Here is a 15,262-nt window from a genome sequence, read left to right as displayed (position 1 = left end):
AATTGCCATCATTTCTTCATGGTGCCAAAAAATGAGAAGTTCACTTTACAAATATTATGCTATTATGTTATGTTATTATGTTATGCCATTATATGCTCAAGCATCTTATTGTTATGGATGAACTAGAGTTCTCTGAAATGTTCTCTGAATAAATTATACTTACTTACTGTAACTTTGTGTTAAAACTTAAGAAATTCTAATGCCAAATATTCTAGAAAATATATTTAAGATTTTCACAGTGACCTTATTTCTAAAGTGTGTAATTTCTTTAAAACTGGATTTACATGTAAAACCAAAAATAATGTATTTTTTTTCCCTTCTAGTAATAAAAAATTCACAATGTAATGAAGCAGACAGAATTTTCATTGGAAGAACTGGGATAAGTGTCATGTATTCTTATCACAAAGTACTGCAGTGGATAAAGGTACATTAGACTACAGCAATCTGTTTGGAAGACTGAGTCAGTTCTTTTCTAAATGTTAAACTGTGTTTCTCTAGTTGAATGGCTGGCTGTACCATCTGTCTCACCCAGCCTTAGTGTTTCTCAACTGTCCAGCTGGATTAAAGGATTTGTTGCGCCTTTCTGAACAGTAGCCTTCTACTCTTCTATCTCTTGCTTGCTTTCTTTGCTAACTAGGGTGGAGGGAGTGACTTGTGAGAATGAATATGCTTTCAATTTATTTTTTGTATCTTGTGTAGTTATGTTTTTTCTGGGAGCAAAATACACATAGTTTGTGGTAGTTATTTTTCCTATAGTGATGGGCACACCAGACATTTTATGCTGCCTGATAGAATGAGGACTTCAAAACAAATCACATTAAGAAGCATACTTTTGTCTGAATGGAGCCCATCCTGACTTTATCTTGCAACCTAGGAATTTAATTATTAGGTTCCAGGATAATTCTTTTGATGCAAGGATGAATCTGGGTTAACAGACAAGTCTTCCTGAGATTCTGGGGCCAGGTGCTGTGGGGTCGTTCCTCAGAAGTGTCACTTTCCTCTGGCGATACTGTTGTATCCAGAGACCTCCCCGCTCAAGGAGTATTTGAGGAAGTTGAGCACTTTCCTGCACTGATGGCTCTGAACATGATGTCAAGTGGAATGGCAAAGGCAAGGAAGACAAAGGGGAAGTCAGAGCAGGGTATTCCTGTAGCTGGTGAACAGTTTATTCCCTAAAACATAACTGAAAGTGTTTTTCCCCTTTAGAGTCTAGGATGGTTTCACATTTCACACCTTTTGCCAGATTTGGACCTAGGAGTCTTGTGACTCTTGCAAAGACTTAAATATCACAAAAAAATACCATTTACAGTCCTTGGCTTGTTATCAAGTAATACATAAGGCCAGAGTTAAAAGACAAGACCTTTAACTGGATATTTGCACTCTTTACTCCTCATCATAGGTTCAGAAGTTCTTAATATCATAAGTTCACTGCAGCAAGCTCTGTTTCACTGATAAATTTTTCTTCCTGGAAGAAAGCAGGCTAGAGTTTACCAACTTGGATCCTGTATACAGTGCAACACAATGAAAATATAATATACAAGCTTACTAAACCACTGATACTTTTGGAGCTATATTTTGGCCAGTGATCTCATTCTAAATTTACCTTTCTGGCAGTGGGCCTAATCCTCATGATGAGTAGTTACGCTGTACWAGGGAGTTCCTCACCCCATACAATACTGTTTCCAGTATATATTTTTTGAACATAAGCAAAGACCCTCTTGTCCCTTTTTGACTCTTGTTTTCCTTGTGAATTATTGGAAGGGAACCCTTTCTAATTGGTATCAAGGGATTAAGGTAATCTTTTTAATATAACTGTCTATAAGGGATGCCCTTCAGGATTTTTGTTATATAAAACTTGTGCACTGCTCAGTCTGTTTCCAGGATCAACACAAGCCCCAGAGGATATCTGATAAAGCTACTTATTTTAGCAGCAATACACCTATTTTGATGAATTGGTAATTTTGGAGCATCATCGTGTTCAGTTGAATAGCTTTTTATCAAGTCCCTATTAGGCTGCAGCACACTTGTTCCACCTGTCACAACAGATTGTCACAGCACAGTGTGGCACTGTTTAGCAGTAGAGGGAAGGAAAGGTCTTTGCATTAATACTTTTACAGTACTACAGTAGAAATTTTAAAAGTTTTTTTGTTCTGCTGTACTTACCTGTTAAAACAGTTAAGAGATTCCTGGTCACAGAAGAGGTAGGCTAAGTTCTTGGCATTGAGTGGTTAGTGCTTATGTGCCCATCTAAGAGCTTAGTCTGGCCTGGGTTTTGTCTCTCTGCAGCAAAGAGAATATATTCAGTCTTTGCACAGAAGTGCAAACTGTTTTCCAGGTCTGTTGTAATGGGCATCCTGGTATTTGGGTTGCAGGACCTCCGATAGCCCAAGGAGGTTCATTTTCAAGTCCTAGTGTTAAGAGATGCAAGCTGTCAAAAATATGTTGTTTCTCTTGTATGAAGGAAGTTACTAAAAGCAGGCAGTGCTTATATTACTTTGTTTTTCATGCATAGAGCAAAAAAAAATGTCATGCCTGCATTGGGAATGTTGTGTTCAGTGTCAAATCCACCTCACAACAGCTTGTTCACCAAGATCCTCAAATAGCCTTGTAGACAACTTGTGTTCAGAATACTGGAGTGTGAATGAGATGATGCTCTGCATGATTTTTATTGGAACTAACAATCCCCAAACTGATCTCTGTCTCAGGGATGAACTGGAACTGTCATTCCTACCTATCTCCAACCAGTTTCACTCCATAACGTGTTTCAGATAAATCTGAAAAACGGGAAGCTCAGTCCTTCACCTTATCTTATTTTCTGGACTGCTTTTTGGAAGCAGCAAGATAGGGGATCCAGCGCATACTAGCCCATAACCACAGGATTAAAGACAAGGTGAAGAATTGAGCCTTCCTACTGTAACCAAAATAATTTTGGTTTTAGGACATGCTCTGTGCCTTTTTAATGAATATTTTGGACTGCCTCAAGCTCTAGATATGCTTTTGAGATCTTCAGATGACTTTCGCTTCACAAACATCAAACCTCTTTATCTCATAGCTTTGATGCTTGGTGTCTGCCGGGGTAAAGTGCGTATGCTGCATGTTTATGAAGAGAATACCCTATTTAAGAACTGAGAAAGGGCACAGAACACATGCACTTTGAAAAACAATACAGCTATGAGACATTGAATAGAATTCCATGGTGATGGCTCTCCAAGCAACCTTAGACTACTTTCTTTGATTGAAAAAGCCAACAAACCAGAAGGTTGTTTGGAGGAAGGAAACAAGACTAAATTCAACTTTGATGATAAAATTATTGGTTGTTTTACTGCTGGCCAGATATGCCCCGTTTTTTCCAGCTTTTTTCTGCTGAGTACATTGATTAGTGCTTTGTTTGGTTTATGCTGAGAAAATTATTGCAGCTTAACAGTTATGTCTCTGCTACAGTATGAAATACCTATGTGATCTTTTCAGAATTTTATATGCTAAATGGAATCCAAAGGAATAATAATGCTAATACACTGGAGTAAGCAAATATAAATAAATTACAAAGTATATTAGAAATACTGTATAGGAACATTCTACTGTGGAAGTATCATTATGGGGAATTGTGTACTGGGAACTATTAAACAATGTGGGTTTTTTTGGTGTTTTTTTTTGTTTGTTTGTTTTTTTACCTACAGAGTCAAAAATGAAAAATCTGTTATTTATTCATTAGAATTCTTACTACTCAAGTCTTTTTCCTTTTCCTCCCTCGGCTTGGATAATGTAGCTAACTGATTCATTTAAATCTATATCACCTGACTAAATCTGCTGTATTTTGTGTAAATATACTTTGTGTCATTATTTTCTCTGACCTTGCGCCTTTCCTTTCCCCTTCTGCTAGGGAAGGAAGGTTTTGGATAAGTTGCATGAGCTAAAGATATACTTTACGGTCTTGAAAGGACTTATTGGTCCAGAAAAGTCAGCATCAAGATGTCAAATTGTTAATACCGCTGCAGAATTTTTTCTTAAAACTGGAAGTTTAGATGGAGCAACATGGGTATTGAGAGGTAAGTGTTTCTTGTAAAGAACAGAGTTTTGATATTTAAGTTTGTACTATTCCCTCTTATGAAAGACTTGAGCTAAAAATTAAAAGCTGGTCTGTCATTTAATAAATTTATTGATACTGAGACAGCAAACATGTGATCCATCTCTTAAGTTAGCGTTCTTCTTGATAGGTATAAGAAATACTGTGACTAGTACTAGACTTTTTTCAGAAACACTCTTTTCAGCTGACTACCATCCATACACTGTTCCATTCAAAAACCTACCGTAATGGGGAAATGTGGCACTGAGAAAGTGATCCCGTCCCATTCAGATTTCCTTTGAGCCCAGGTGAAATTTGGTGTCAACAAATCTTCCAGATGGTGTCCGTGAAGTTTCTTTACTCTTCACAGTAATGAAGCTAACCAGAATATTGAAATATTTCTATCATAAAAACCCATTATAACTTGCTTTTTGGAATTCTGCTGATCTGATGAAGAGAAGAAACTCAGAAGTATGCACAAGAACAACAGGTGTTCTATAAAGTAATATGGAGGATCTAAATTGGCTTCATAAATCTATAAATCTCTTTGGCTTTATAAAATATACAGAAAACTATAGAGGGCAAGCCACTGTGTGAGAGTCACTGCCATGTTATTTAAAGATGAGGCTATTCAAAATATGAAGGTTTGAGGGGGTCTATTTGAGAAGTATTTGTGGTAAGGAATGAATTATTAATAACTAGAATTGGATTTTATGTGAAGCTTTGAAATTTGTTTTCTATTATGTTTTTAAGTCATAAGCGACCGGCTGTTTCAGTTAATAGAAATAACATGACACTATTCTTTKCTGTAGAGTCAGGATGGATCACAAATGCACCAGTGTGGCCCTGTGATAAAGTGGACATCCTCAATCGACATAATCTGTTACGTTCACTAGTCCACGAATACTTGAGTAAGAGTTTATACAGGCAGGCTTTTGAAGTTCTGCAGAACTTACCGGGTTTCCAAAATTGTTCTGGTAAGTAAAGAAACGTACTGTGTTAAGAGCTAAAACTTTAACAGGTGATTCTCTACTATTGCCCCTTTTCCCCCTTATTTCCTGCTAAAATTTGTTGAAGATGGATTTTTGACCTGCCCGTTTTCTTGCAAAGAGTGTAGAGGTCAGCTGTACCCTGCAACTTTTACTAATTAAGTCAGTAATACACACACACACACACACTCTTACATCCTCTTTTCCAGTTGTCACAATTACATGGAACTTCAGGAAAGATCCACTAATTTTTTAAGGACTGTACGGTCTCTACAATAGGAGAGAACAGGGATGATATCAGGGTGATTCATTTCTTCTAACTCCCATGTAGAAATCTACATTGTTGATTTCTAAAGCTGAGCTAGCCATACTAGGCTTCTTTTTTACACACCGTGTGAAGAAATGAGTGCTTTTTCAGGTTTAGTTTATCTGACAAATTTTGGATGTGTACTTTGAGATGAGTAGTTCCTTAGTCTTCACTGAAGAAACCTCACTTGACTCACTTGTATAGGGCTCAGTTCTACTACCAGTGCACATTCTTAGGCATATTAGGAGAACTTAGTCGGAACACTTTCTACTTTGAGGATCCTAAAACATGTTTTGCCGTGAGATAAATACTAGACTGCTGAGTCCTGCCGAGAAGTGGGCAGTTCAGAGCATGGGCAAAAGTAGAACAAGAAGCACCAAAATGACTTTATTTTAGTGCTACTTTGTAAATTTGGGGAGTCTGAGACACCAGGTGAAGATTGTATTCTTAGACGTGGGCAGGGAATGTATTTTTATCTGATCGTACAGTTTTCAGCAGAAAGTTATGATGTGGACTTTAGCAATTCATCTTTCACAGCATAAGTGAAATGTGTACAATTATGTGAAAAGACCTGAATAAGGCATGATTATCTTAAGTCACCTCAAGCTTGTGCCATTTTGCCAATGGAAGCAAGAGTCATATATGTACTGATGCCAACACTGGGAAGCCACTCTTCAATTAGACTTGCTTTTGATTTGAATTCAATAATTAACATTCTTCATTTCATTTCAGATACCATAGATGTTCCTTGGTACAGCCGTCTTTTTAACAAGCTGATAAATGCATGTTTTGAGAGCAAGAACCTTGGGATCTCATCTTCTGCAATAGACTTCATGCTTTCAAAAAATATACCTATTGATTTTTTTCTACTTAGAGGATTAATCACAAGTTTGGGAAGAAGTTGTTTGTGGAGTAAAGCTAGGACCTATTATAAGAGTAAGTTGCTTTTTATACAATATATTTTGCCTAAGCTCTTTTGGCAGCGTGCACTCGTAAAAGCTCAGTATGTTGGGGAGAAATAGATAAGAGTATACTTTATCAGGAGGAAGCAGTACTTTCTGTGTCACTATCGGCAATTAATTTGTAACCACAATATTTATTAGGAAATAGCTACAATTGAAAATAACAACCTGTGAAGACTAGCTGGCATGAAAGAAATATAATTCTCACAAAATTATTTTTTCRTGTTCAATTTCAGAATTTCCAAAATGTGACTACTGAAAAGATTTAAAAGTGCATCATCTTCACACTTTTATCTAGGCAAACTATACTTCTTTATTTTCTTGTTCAGAGCTATAATCATCACTGATAATATTCATTGATGAAACTGACATTTTACAACAGAGGTTATTATGAGGATGGAGTATTTGTTGTGTTCTTGAATCAGGCCATTTCACAGGTGAAATAATAAAGTCTGTTAAGAATTCGGTTTTTTAACCGATTTCTTTTTCTGCATTCTAAGCCATACACAGATGAAAATAGATCTATGTTCAGTATTGATAACTCTGATTTCTTACACTCCTGCGTTTACTGTCAGGTGCTTTATCACTGGGTTGCTACCCACTGCTGCAGGGAAATTTGTATCACAAACTTCTGCCGATTCCTTCTTACTTGTCTGAGGTAGAGATGCTGTTGGCCATTGAAATATTCCTTGTTTCAAACGCCAGTGATGTTCAAAGTCCAGGTGCTACCAGTCAGACTCTTCAAATAATACTCAAAAGGTTTGTTGACAAATACATAGCACTTTGACTGTATTTAGCAATGTGATCATATAATATTCATGAGAGACCTTGTGTTCTGTTGGTTGGGAAAGAGAATCCTTGGTTTTAAACTTTACTCTGGTTAYAGAGCAGTAAACATATTCTTTTTTAAAATTCTTACATGTATGTAACAGCGACCAGCAGAAAAATAGTTGTTCCAGACTCCTACTAGATTGGTTTCCCTAACTGAATGTTTCAAACATATTAAGAGCATACTGCATTTTCTAAACCAAGATAGCTTGATGTTTCAGTATGTTGATTCTTGTGTTGTGATTAAGCAGTGGAGTAGAGGGTAAACCTTATATTTCTTGGCTGTTCTTTTGGGAGTTCATGAAGCCATTTTATTTGACTCTTATTTGTAGGGGATACCTCAATACTGATTTTTTTAGTGTGATTTTTTTCCCTTACTGTGAGACTGAATACCTTCAGATAAACATTTATTTCCTTTTTCCCTTCCTGTTCCTAAACTACCAACCATTACCACTAGATTATACCACTGATTTATTTTTCAAGACCCCATTTTGTCTGAGATTTGGTGGCTCAGCATCAGAATGTGAATCTGCATAGAACAGCTAGATTTGTTAAGTGTGAACAGGGGCATCTCGAACTCAAATACTTTGTCTTCCTTTCCTCCACTCTTCCCAAGAAATACATCTCTCAGTTTTGTATTTTGACAAGCAGAATCACAGAATCAGTAAGGTTGGAAGGGACCTCTGGAGATCATCTAGCCCAGCCTCACAGAGATTTCCTGGTGCTGGTTCCATTGGGGCTTGAACCCAGGACCTTCAACATGTAAAGCAGATGTGATGACCACCACACTATTCCTCTACCCAACAAGAAGCTTTTTCTCACTTTGTCTTTTTGGAACATCTTACCTCAAAGATGCTTGATTTATTTTCTCTAAGTTTTTCTGCTGTCATTTAGGGGAATATTGAATTTACATTTGGAATGCTGTTTGATTACTTCAGGTCAGAGTAATCATTATATCCTATAAAATAAGAAACGTGTCTTGCTTGCAGGAGAAAATAAAAATCATACTGAACTCAAAATACGATTGAATTTATGTAGAAAGTAGTATTGGCCAGAAGAACAGTATAATTTAAAAAAATTTTCATCAGAAAATTTGTTGTGATGAGACGTGATACATTCTTCAGCTAATTTGAAACATAGGCAATTTAATTCCATCTTGATTTTTTTCCTTTTTAAGACTACTTGTTGATATAAAAGTTCTAGCCAACACTAGATAGCAGTTTCAGGTGTATGCTGTTGTWCCTCTGTTGGTTTGGTTAGAGAATATGGCCCTGATCATGCAAAAATCTAGGCATGTCAGCCTTACTCCAAAAGTGATTGCATGCCAAAAATTAGTAATCATTTTGGATTCAAGCATATACATAAATTCTTGCAGTATCTAGATCATAAAATGTTTTACATTCCTTTACTGAATTTTCCAGCCCAGAGTTAAGTATTTCCTGATGAAATGTGCTGCACTGAATATTGCAGAACTACTTTGTATTGGCATTAAATCTTATTACTTTCCAGCATTGTGAAATATGTTTATGAGATCACGTTTTCTAACTTCTTAATTCTTCAGAATAAGCAGCTAAAAATTGTCTAGAAAATAACATAATCTATCGTAAGTGAAGTGAACGTGAGGCATTAAAGTTTTCTATATAGCTTGTTGCCAGTATAAAGCATCATGTAACTGACATGTATGTTACATAATTGTGTGTTTGTGAAAAATCTCTTTCAGGTGTGAGGATCCAAAAGGGCAGATTAAAGATGACTATCAAACAGCAGTGGAGAGACTGATCCTAGCTGCTCGTATATCAGATCCAAAGCTTTTTCTTAAGCATATGACAATGAATGTTAATATGGAAGAAGTTTACAGCTTGGATCTTACATCTGCTCTAAAATGGCTGCAGGAGAATATGAAATGGGCTGGAAGGGTCTGGCTGTTTCAGTAGTCATTAATTAGTAAAGACTTTTTTTTTAATGGTTAAAGTAATCATTGCTGAAAATAATATAAATCAATAAAGACAGTTCCCACTGTGTTCAGACTGTGCCTTACTGATTAACAGCAAGGCTTCAAATCTCAAGATGTTTTTAAATATTTATGCTAATGATAATGCAGTTAGTAGCACAAAAATAGAACATCTTTTTTTTCCTAGATGCAAATAACCCTATATATATTGTCACACCAGCTTACATAGATATTTTAATGGTATCACTAGATGATTAAAAAAAAAAAAAGCTGTAGCCTCAGCCACATTTTCCTTTTCATGGAGAATATAGCACTGTTACTCCTTCCCAAGCAATTTTTTGGGTATATCTAGTGTTCTTGAGAGAGAGGTTTTCCATATTGCTCCAGAACCTGTAGAAGTAATRCATGTTGCCCTTTGTTTTCCTTACAGGATATTGTCCCATCTGTGCACCCCTTCTTAGACCTTCATTTCCTTACTCCAAAAAAACACTGAGAAAAAATAACTTCAGAAGTCACCTACCACATGAGACATGCCTGACTTAGGTAACAGGATACCTTTCTTCACAGAGCTGAGAGACTCTCTACACAGAGTTCACAGTGGAAGGTGTAGCTGTGTCCTGATGAGAGTTCAAGTATTGCTTCACATTTTTGTATGTATGTCCCCTTCCACTGAAAATGAAAACTTTCTCTCCCCTTTAAAGGTGCTCTTAGAGGAATTGCTTGTACCTTTGCATCCATACATTGTAATTGACGTTAGTAGTATTTAGTTTCAGTCAACTGCATGATAAGATGGAAACTTCTGGCAACCTATTTTTTGCCTCCTTCTTCATGAATTCTTCTCTTCTACCTGCAAGTCCATAATCGTATTTGAGGCACTAATTTCTTACGTCACACCTCATCTAGTGAGCTGCAGCCTGAGTAGGTTTTTCATACTAGAGAATTCTCATGGGAAATCAGTGGGAACTCAAAGTTGGTATTTACCCAAGCTCTGCAGTTCTCTAATGCTAGTTAACATCTCCAGTACCAACCTTCACAAATATACTGATGATAGAGCTCTTCTGAATCTGTCCCCACTGGAGTTCTTTGTGCTGAGAATTTCTGCTCTCTTGGATTTTCCTTTGGTAGTGACCTCCAAAATAGTGGCCTCAGCCCTCAGTGCTTGAAAAATCTTTCCCTCCTTTGAGGCAGCACAGGTGCCTTTTCTCAGTTCTAGCAGAATTATTGTGGGTGGCCTCTCTGAATCTGAAGGCCATCACAGTCTTAGTGCTAGATGGTTGAAGGGGGATTGGAGAGTTTTGCTGTTTTGTTTGCTTGTTTTTGCTGCTGTTGTCTTTGGGTCCATGTCATTAATTAGATTCCAGATGGCCCAATTCTAGTAAGTGTTCTCTTGTATGTGGCACTGCACTATTGTACTACTAGAGATCACTGTGTGGAATCAGAGAGCTTTCGTCTGCATTCCTACTTGTTCATAACATTCAGCTSATAGAGAATAATTTCTGTAGGAGGATGTGCAAAACTGCCACACTTTAAACACAAAGGATCTTAAAGGGAAGATACTTCGATACAGATTTTGATGCCTTCTTCCAGCTTACCTTTAGCTTAAGATCAGCAGGTCTGCAGCTATTAGATCCTATACCTCTTGAGCTGATGCTACTGCTCTTCCACTCTGTCTGAGAGTTGCTCCTGGGGAGGAAGGGTTTTGAAACTGATGACCACCAAGATCATTGCCTTCCTTCTGTCCCACCTCTATAGATAAATACAGACACAGGAGAAGCTCTTGTCTTTCCTGAGGGTATAATTCTTCTGTAGGGATTCCTTCTAAAAAATAACAGGTTCAGTGCTAACAGATAGCATTTCTTTTAAAAGAAAAGCTCCTTACTTCCAGATTTCTTTCAAACAGGTAACAGTATTTCAAACAGGCTTTGGATTCCACTACTTGATACTCATGAATACAGCTCTACTACTTGCAAGGCTGTCCACTTTGTCAAGATCACTAGTATTCAGCTGCTATTTTTCTGAGTAGTTGAAAGACTGGATAAAAAATAATCAGATTTCAAATGAGGGATCCAAACAGATGTTCTTCCAGCCACTCCAGCATTAGCTACAACAGTAGTTTTGGAAGGCTTCAACAAACTAAAGGTGGGAAGGTAGTCAACAGTGAGAAGCTAGGTCATTTTTGCTAATTACTTTTTGTTAAGATCTTTTGTAGCTTGATCTTCCTTGGAATTAAACAGAAGCTATCTGAACCCCAGCTAAACCCCAAATTTCTGTAAGCAATACCAGATATGGCTAATAGKGTATTTTAGAGATGCAGAGGGACAAAATGGTTAGTAATCCTTAAACTTCAAAGCTTCGGATGTTTTAAGACAGCATTATTTATCCATCATAAGTTGTCTCAAATTTTTATATAGATCATGCCCTGAAAAAAAATCCAAATGTTGCTTTACTTTTCAGTCAGAGGTTAGGCATTTACCTTCCAGTGTAGCTTGGAACTGTRTAAAATTTGTGCAGTGTTCTGCCTCTGTCTCCTGAGTATCATCTCTACCTGATATAATGCTGTCTYAGTCTTGTTTTATATTAACAAGCAAAGCAAGCTCCCCAGATTGTTGCTGAGAAGCTRTAACTGGTGTACCAGGATCTACCAGTATGATCTGTCTCTCTGCCACCACAACAAACGAATAGGCAGTCTGAACAACTTAACTCTAAGTCCTATACTTCACACCCTTATAGTTTCTGGTCTRTTTGAAATACTTTACAGATCTCAGTATTTTGATACGTATCAAAACTTAGAAAAATTTCTTGAGTAACATTCTCAGTACCATTTTGGTAACAGAAATTCCGTGGGCTAAACAGGACATAACAAATGAACAAAACTCAAGTGTAGAATGGAGACAAGCTTGGAATAAATGTTACAGAGAGTAAAGTTCAGTACAACAGAGATGATGCAGTTTTGCAGTGCAGCCTCTCAGTAGACAATATCCATCTTACTGCTTTTCCCAGCTAATTTACTGTTCCTTAGTTGTTAAAAAAGTTTCTGCATTTGAGATTGAATGCCTTGTTTTCATAGAGGAGACAAAACTTATACCTATTCTTCACAGAAAGATAAAATTYGCTGTGCTTCACACAATAGCTAAGTCTAGCTAGACTAAGCCAAGTTCCTTCAATATGGTGTTAGATAKGACATAAAAGAAATACCCTCTCTCTCTGTGGAAACCTTTATTCAGTTTTCACTAATTACATGGCATGCCCTTGGAAAGATTAGACTTTTGTTAGTTATGGACAGTTTCTTATAACTGAAACAGAATACTGTAGTTCAGAAGATTTATTAAAATTTGTTATGAAGTGTTGGTAGTTTTGGGTTCTTTAACCCAAATCAAGGATGAAGGTGAGAAGGTGGCAATAGAGGCTTGACAGAATTTGGCTATTATAAAGCAGTAAAAGAACAATTAAAGGGATTATTTTGGAGGAATTGTTAAGATGTTAATAAATGTTGTTGTTTATTCTTTGTATGATACATCTAAAGTATCTGTGAAATGGTATTGTCATTAAATTATTTAATTCTATTTAGATCCCTATAATTAATAGGTACACTGAAAGATAGGCTGATGGCAAAGTAGACATGGAGTGTTTAATATTTATTAACTACTACAAGGATCTAGAATAGGATAAAGTGCATGAAGAGTTTCAGAATGGTGTGAAATCAGTCAGAATATGCAGCTTTTCACCAGAAGACAGCACATAACGTAGCAAAYACTCATGAATAAATGGGGCTGAAACTCCCAGCTGTGGACATAGCCAGCTTCCGGTTTTAAATACAGTTAAAAGTTAAGCCTACGTACTGTGTTTAGTTCACTGCAGAACTCGTGGCTGCTAGTGAGACTTTTAGCTGAGGAGAAATAGTAAAATTAAATATCCCTGGTGTAATAAGCAAACTTTTAATTACCAGTATCTTAATACCTTACTGCTTGGCATAGTAAAGTGTGATCCCATTAAGAGCAATGAATATTTCACATTTTTGTCCTTTAAAGTCCTCTGGGTTTACCTTGCATCTTCACTTCGTTTTTGGCAGATTCCAGGTCTAAATTTTTYAGTCTTATCCATTTCTATATAACTCATTTCTAAAATGACTGGTATTTCAAAAATTATTATTGACTCTATAGGCTTCAGTGTTTCTGTGCCATTATGTGTAATGGGACTGGAGAAACTTATCCCTCTGATACCTCTTTCTGACCATCTGCAAACTCAGGAACAGAATAAAAATAAGGGAGACAGCAGAAATTGGCTCTGTTGCCACTTGTAGCAAGTTTATTGTGATGTTTAAAAGTTTCTGTGTGTTGAGGGACAGGAAGTAGTCAAAATACAAACTTTTTTAATGTTATTTTTATCTGGTGTTAAATAAGCTTTCTACTCAGAAATGTTTTTGTACCACTTTATAGAAATTATTTGAATGTCTAGAACGCCTGTTCTTTTTTATGGACCTCTAGGCCTTTTCACTGAGATACCCATGAAATGAGGTCCTTTCTTGCTGAGCCAGTGGAAGTTGTTATGGGAAACTGATGGGGAGCCCAATCTAACCTATAAAAGAGAATGAAATCAGATAAAGCCACAAAACTACTCCTATGGAGTACTGCAACAATACTCATAAAAAGTGTTTAGAATTTGAGCTAAAAAATAGGAATTCACTCCTGTGCTTGTCGAGGARGGGAAGCAAAGGAGTTTTTTCTGGCTCCATCTGAAAATAGGTGCCTTATGCAAAGGAGCTGGTATCTCTGTCACCTACTGATTACCTCTTCTAATTTATTTTATTGCTCATAGAGTTCACAGAAATCTCAGGTGAAATGAATGACACACTTTTCTGTTGAATCAATTAAATTTATTATGCCATCTGCATAATTATGCAGGCAATTTGCTTACATAACTGATAGCTTCTATCAGGAGGCAAAAACATGCTGCATATTATGAAAATTATGCAAATCCCCAAAGGGTTGTGAGAGTGTTAACTTGATTTAAAGCTTCACTGAACTACAGATAGTTTGYAAACCTTGTCAGTCCCATTTCTAACCTTTCCTGCCCAGATACTTAATAAATTGTATGCAGGTAACTCCAATCCCAAACAGTTAATCTCTCTCCTTAAACTCATCAGCAGTGGGTAACATTCTCACTYCAGAATTGCATGTCTCTGCATCAGCTCCTTGTTGACATGAACTACCTTGAAAGAAAAATACATATTTCATCTGTCTAGCACTAGCGACCGCCAGAAAATAGTTTTTGCTTTTTCTGTATTGACTACAGTCAGCATTGATTTTTTTGTTTATGTATTTTGGTATTCTCCTTTTGCAGAACGAAGGACATTTTGAAGTATGCRTGAGTACTTCGGTAACTCCTTTCATTCTCAAGAGTAGAGATTTCTCATTTCAGGGATTTCCCTTCAGKATCCCAGAGTAAAAACTCTCAAAATACTCTACTATTAGAAGTAGAAATTAAAAGGGATCGCTTTTCTCCTACTTTGCAGCTTGCATTACAYGCTCTTGTAGCATGGTTGCAGTATTTGCATTCAGATTTACAAAATAGGATGCAGTATGTAACCAAAGACACCAGTAATAGGTGAAACACAAATTGGTGACTATTTATTATTTTACCTGATCCTTGAGTCCCAGCTGTGTAGCATCTATTTATTTGTGTGAAAGCACTCAATAGTGGCTCTAAATTCTTCAGAGTCCTGCTGGGTCCTCCTTTTTTCCCCCCCTAAAATAGTCTTTTAAGGTGCTTACATAAAAAAAAATAGTTGTGCACRTATATTGGCCAAACGATACTCAGTTACTGTAATTTATACATTGAATACATTTAAGAGATTGTTTGCCTCTATAGCTGGAATCGCAGGCACTGAAAAAGGTATTTCTAAACTGAAGGAGGCACCTTGAAGCCTTTAACAGCGCCTGCCTGCGCCGTCGCCGGGGGCTCCCGGGAGGGCGCGAACTCCTGCCCGGGCTGGCGGCGCACGGCGGCCCACAGCGGCATTTTTTGTCCTCTAGGCAGGCTCTGTCTGCCGGCAGGAGGAGGTGGAGGAGGCCCCGTCCCCTCGCCGTCGCTGCGGAGACGGGCAGCAGGCTGGCAGCCCGCCCGCGGCATATAACACGGGGAGCAGAAAGAAGCCCTACAGCC

At 37.3% G+C, this 15,262-nt stretch overlaps 1 protein-coding gene across 1 annotated transcript in view; it reads left to right on the top strand.

Annotated features, from left to right (window-relative positions):
• TOPAZ1 (testis and ovary specific TOPAZ 1) overlaps positions 1-9,083 on the top strand; it is a 53,434-nt gene extending 44,351 nt beyond the window's left edge. The window contains exons 18-23 of the mRNA XM_085311743.1: positions 324-424; positions 3,881-4,046; positions 4,876-5,040; positions 6,092-6,295; positions 6,897-7,080; positions 8,870-9,083. Of these exons, the coding sequence (XP_085167869.1) occupies positions 324-424; positions 3,881-4,046; positions 4,876-5,040; positions 6,092-6,295; positions 6,897-7,080; positions 8,870-9,083 (1,034 nt within the window). The remainder of the gene's footprint in view (positions 1-323; positions 425-3,880; positions 4,047-4,875; positions 5,041-6,091; positions 6,296-6,896; positions 7,081-8,869) is intronic.
• The last annotated feature ends 6,179 nt before the right edge of the window (positions 9,084-15,262 follow it).

This window comes from Rhea americana, unplaced genomic scaffold (assembly GCF_003343005.1).
Source record: "Rhea americana isolate MKP2758 unplaced genomic scaffold, rheAme1 scaffold_35, whole genome shotgun sequence".
Taxonomy (NCBI): Eukaryota; Metazoa; Chordata; class Aves; order Rheiformes; family Rheidae; genus Rhea; species Rhea americana.
Note: the sequence above shows the minus strand (reverse complement) of the source record. Positions and strands in the feature narration are given on the sequence as shown.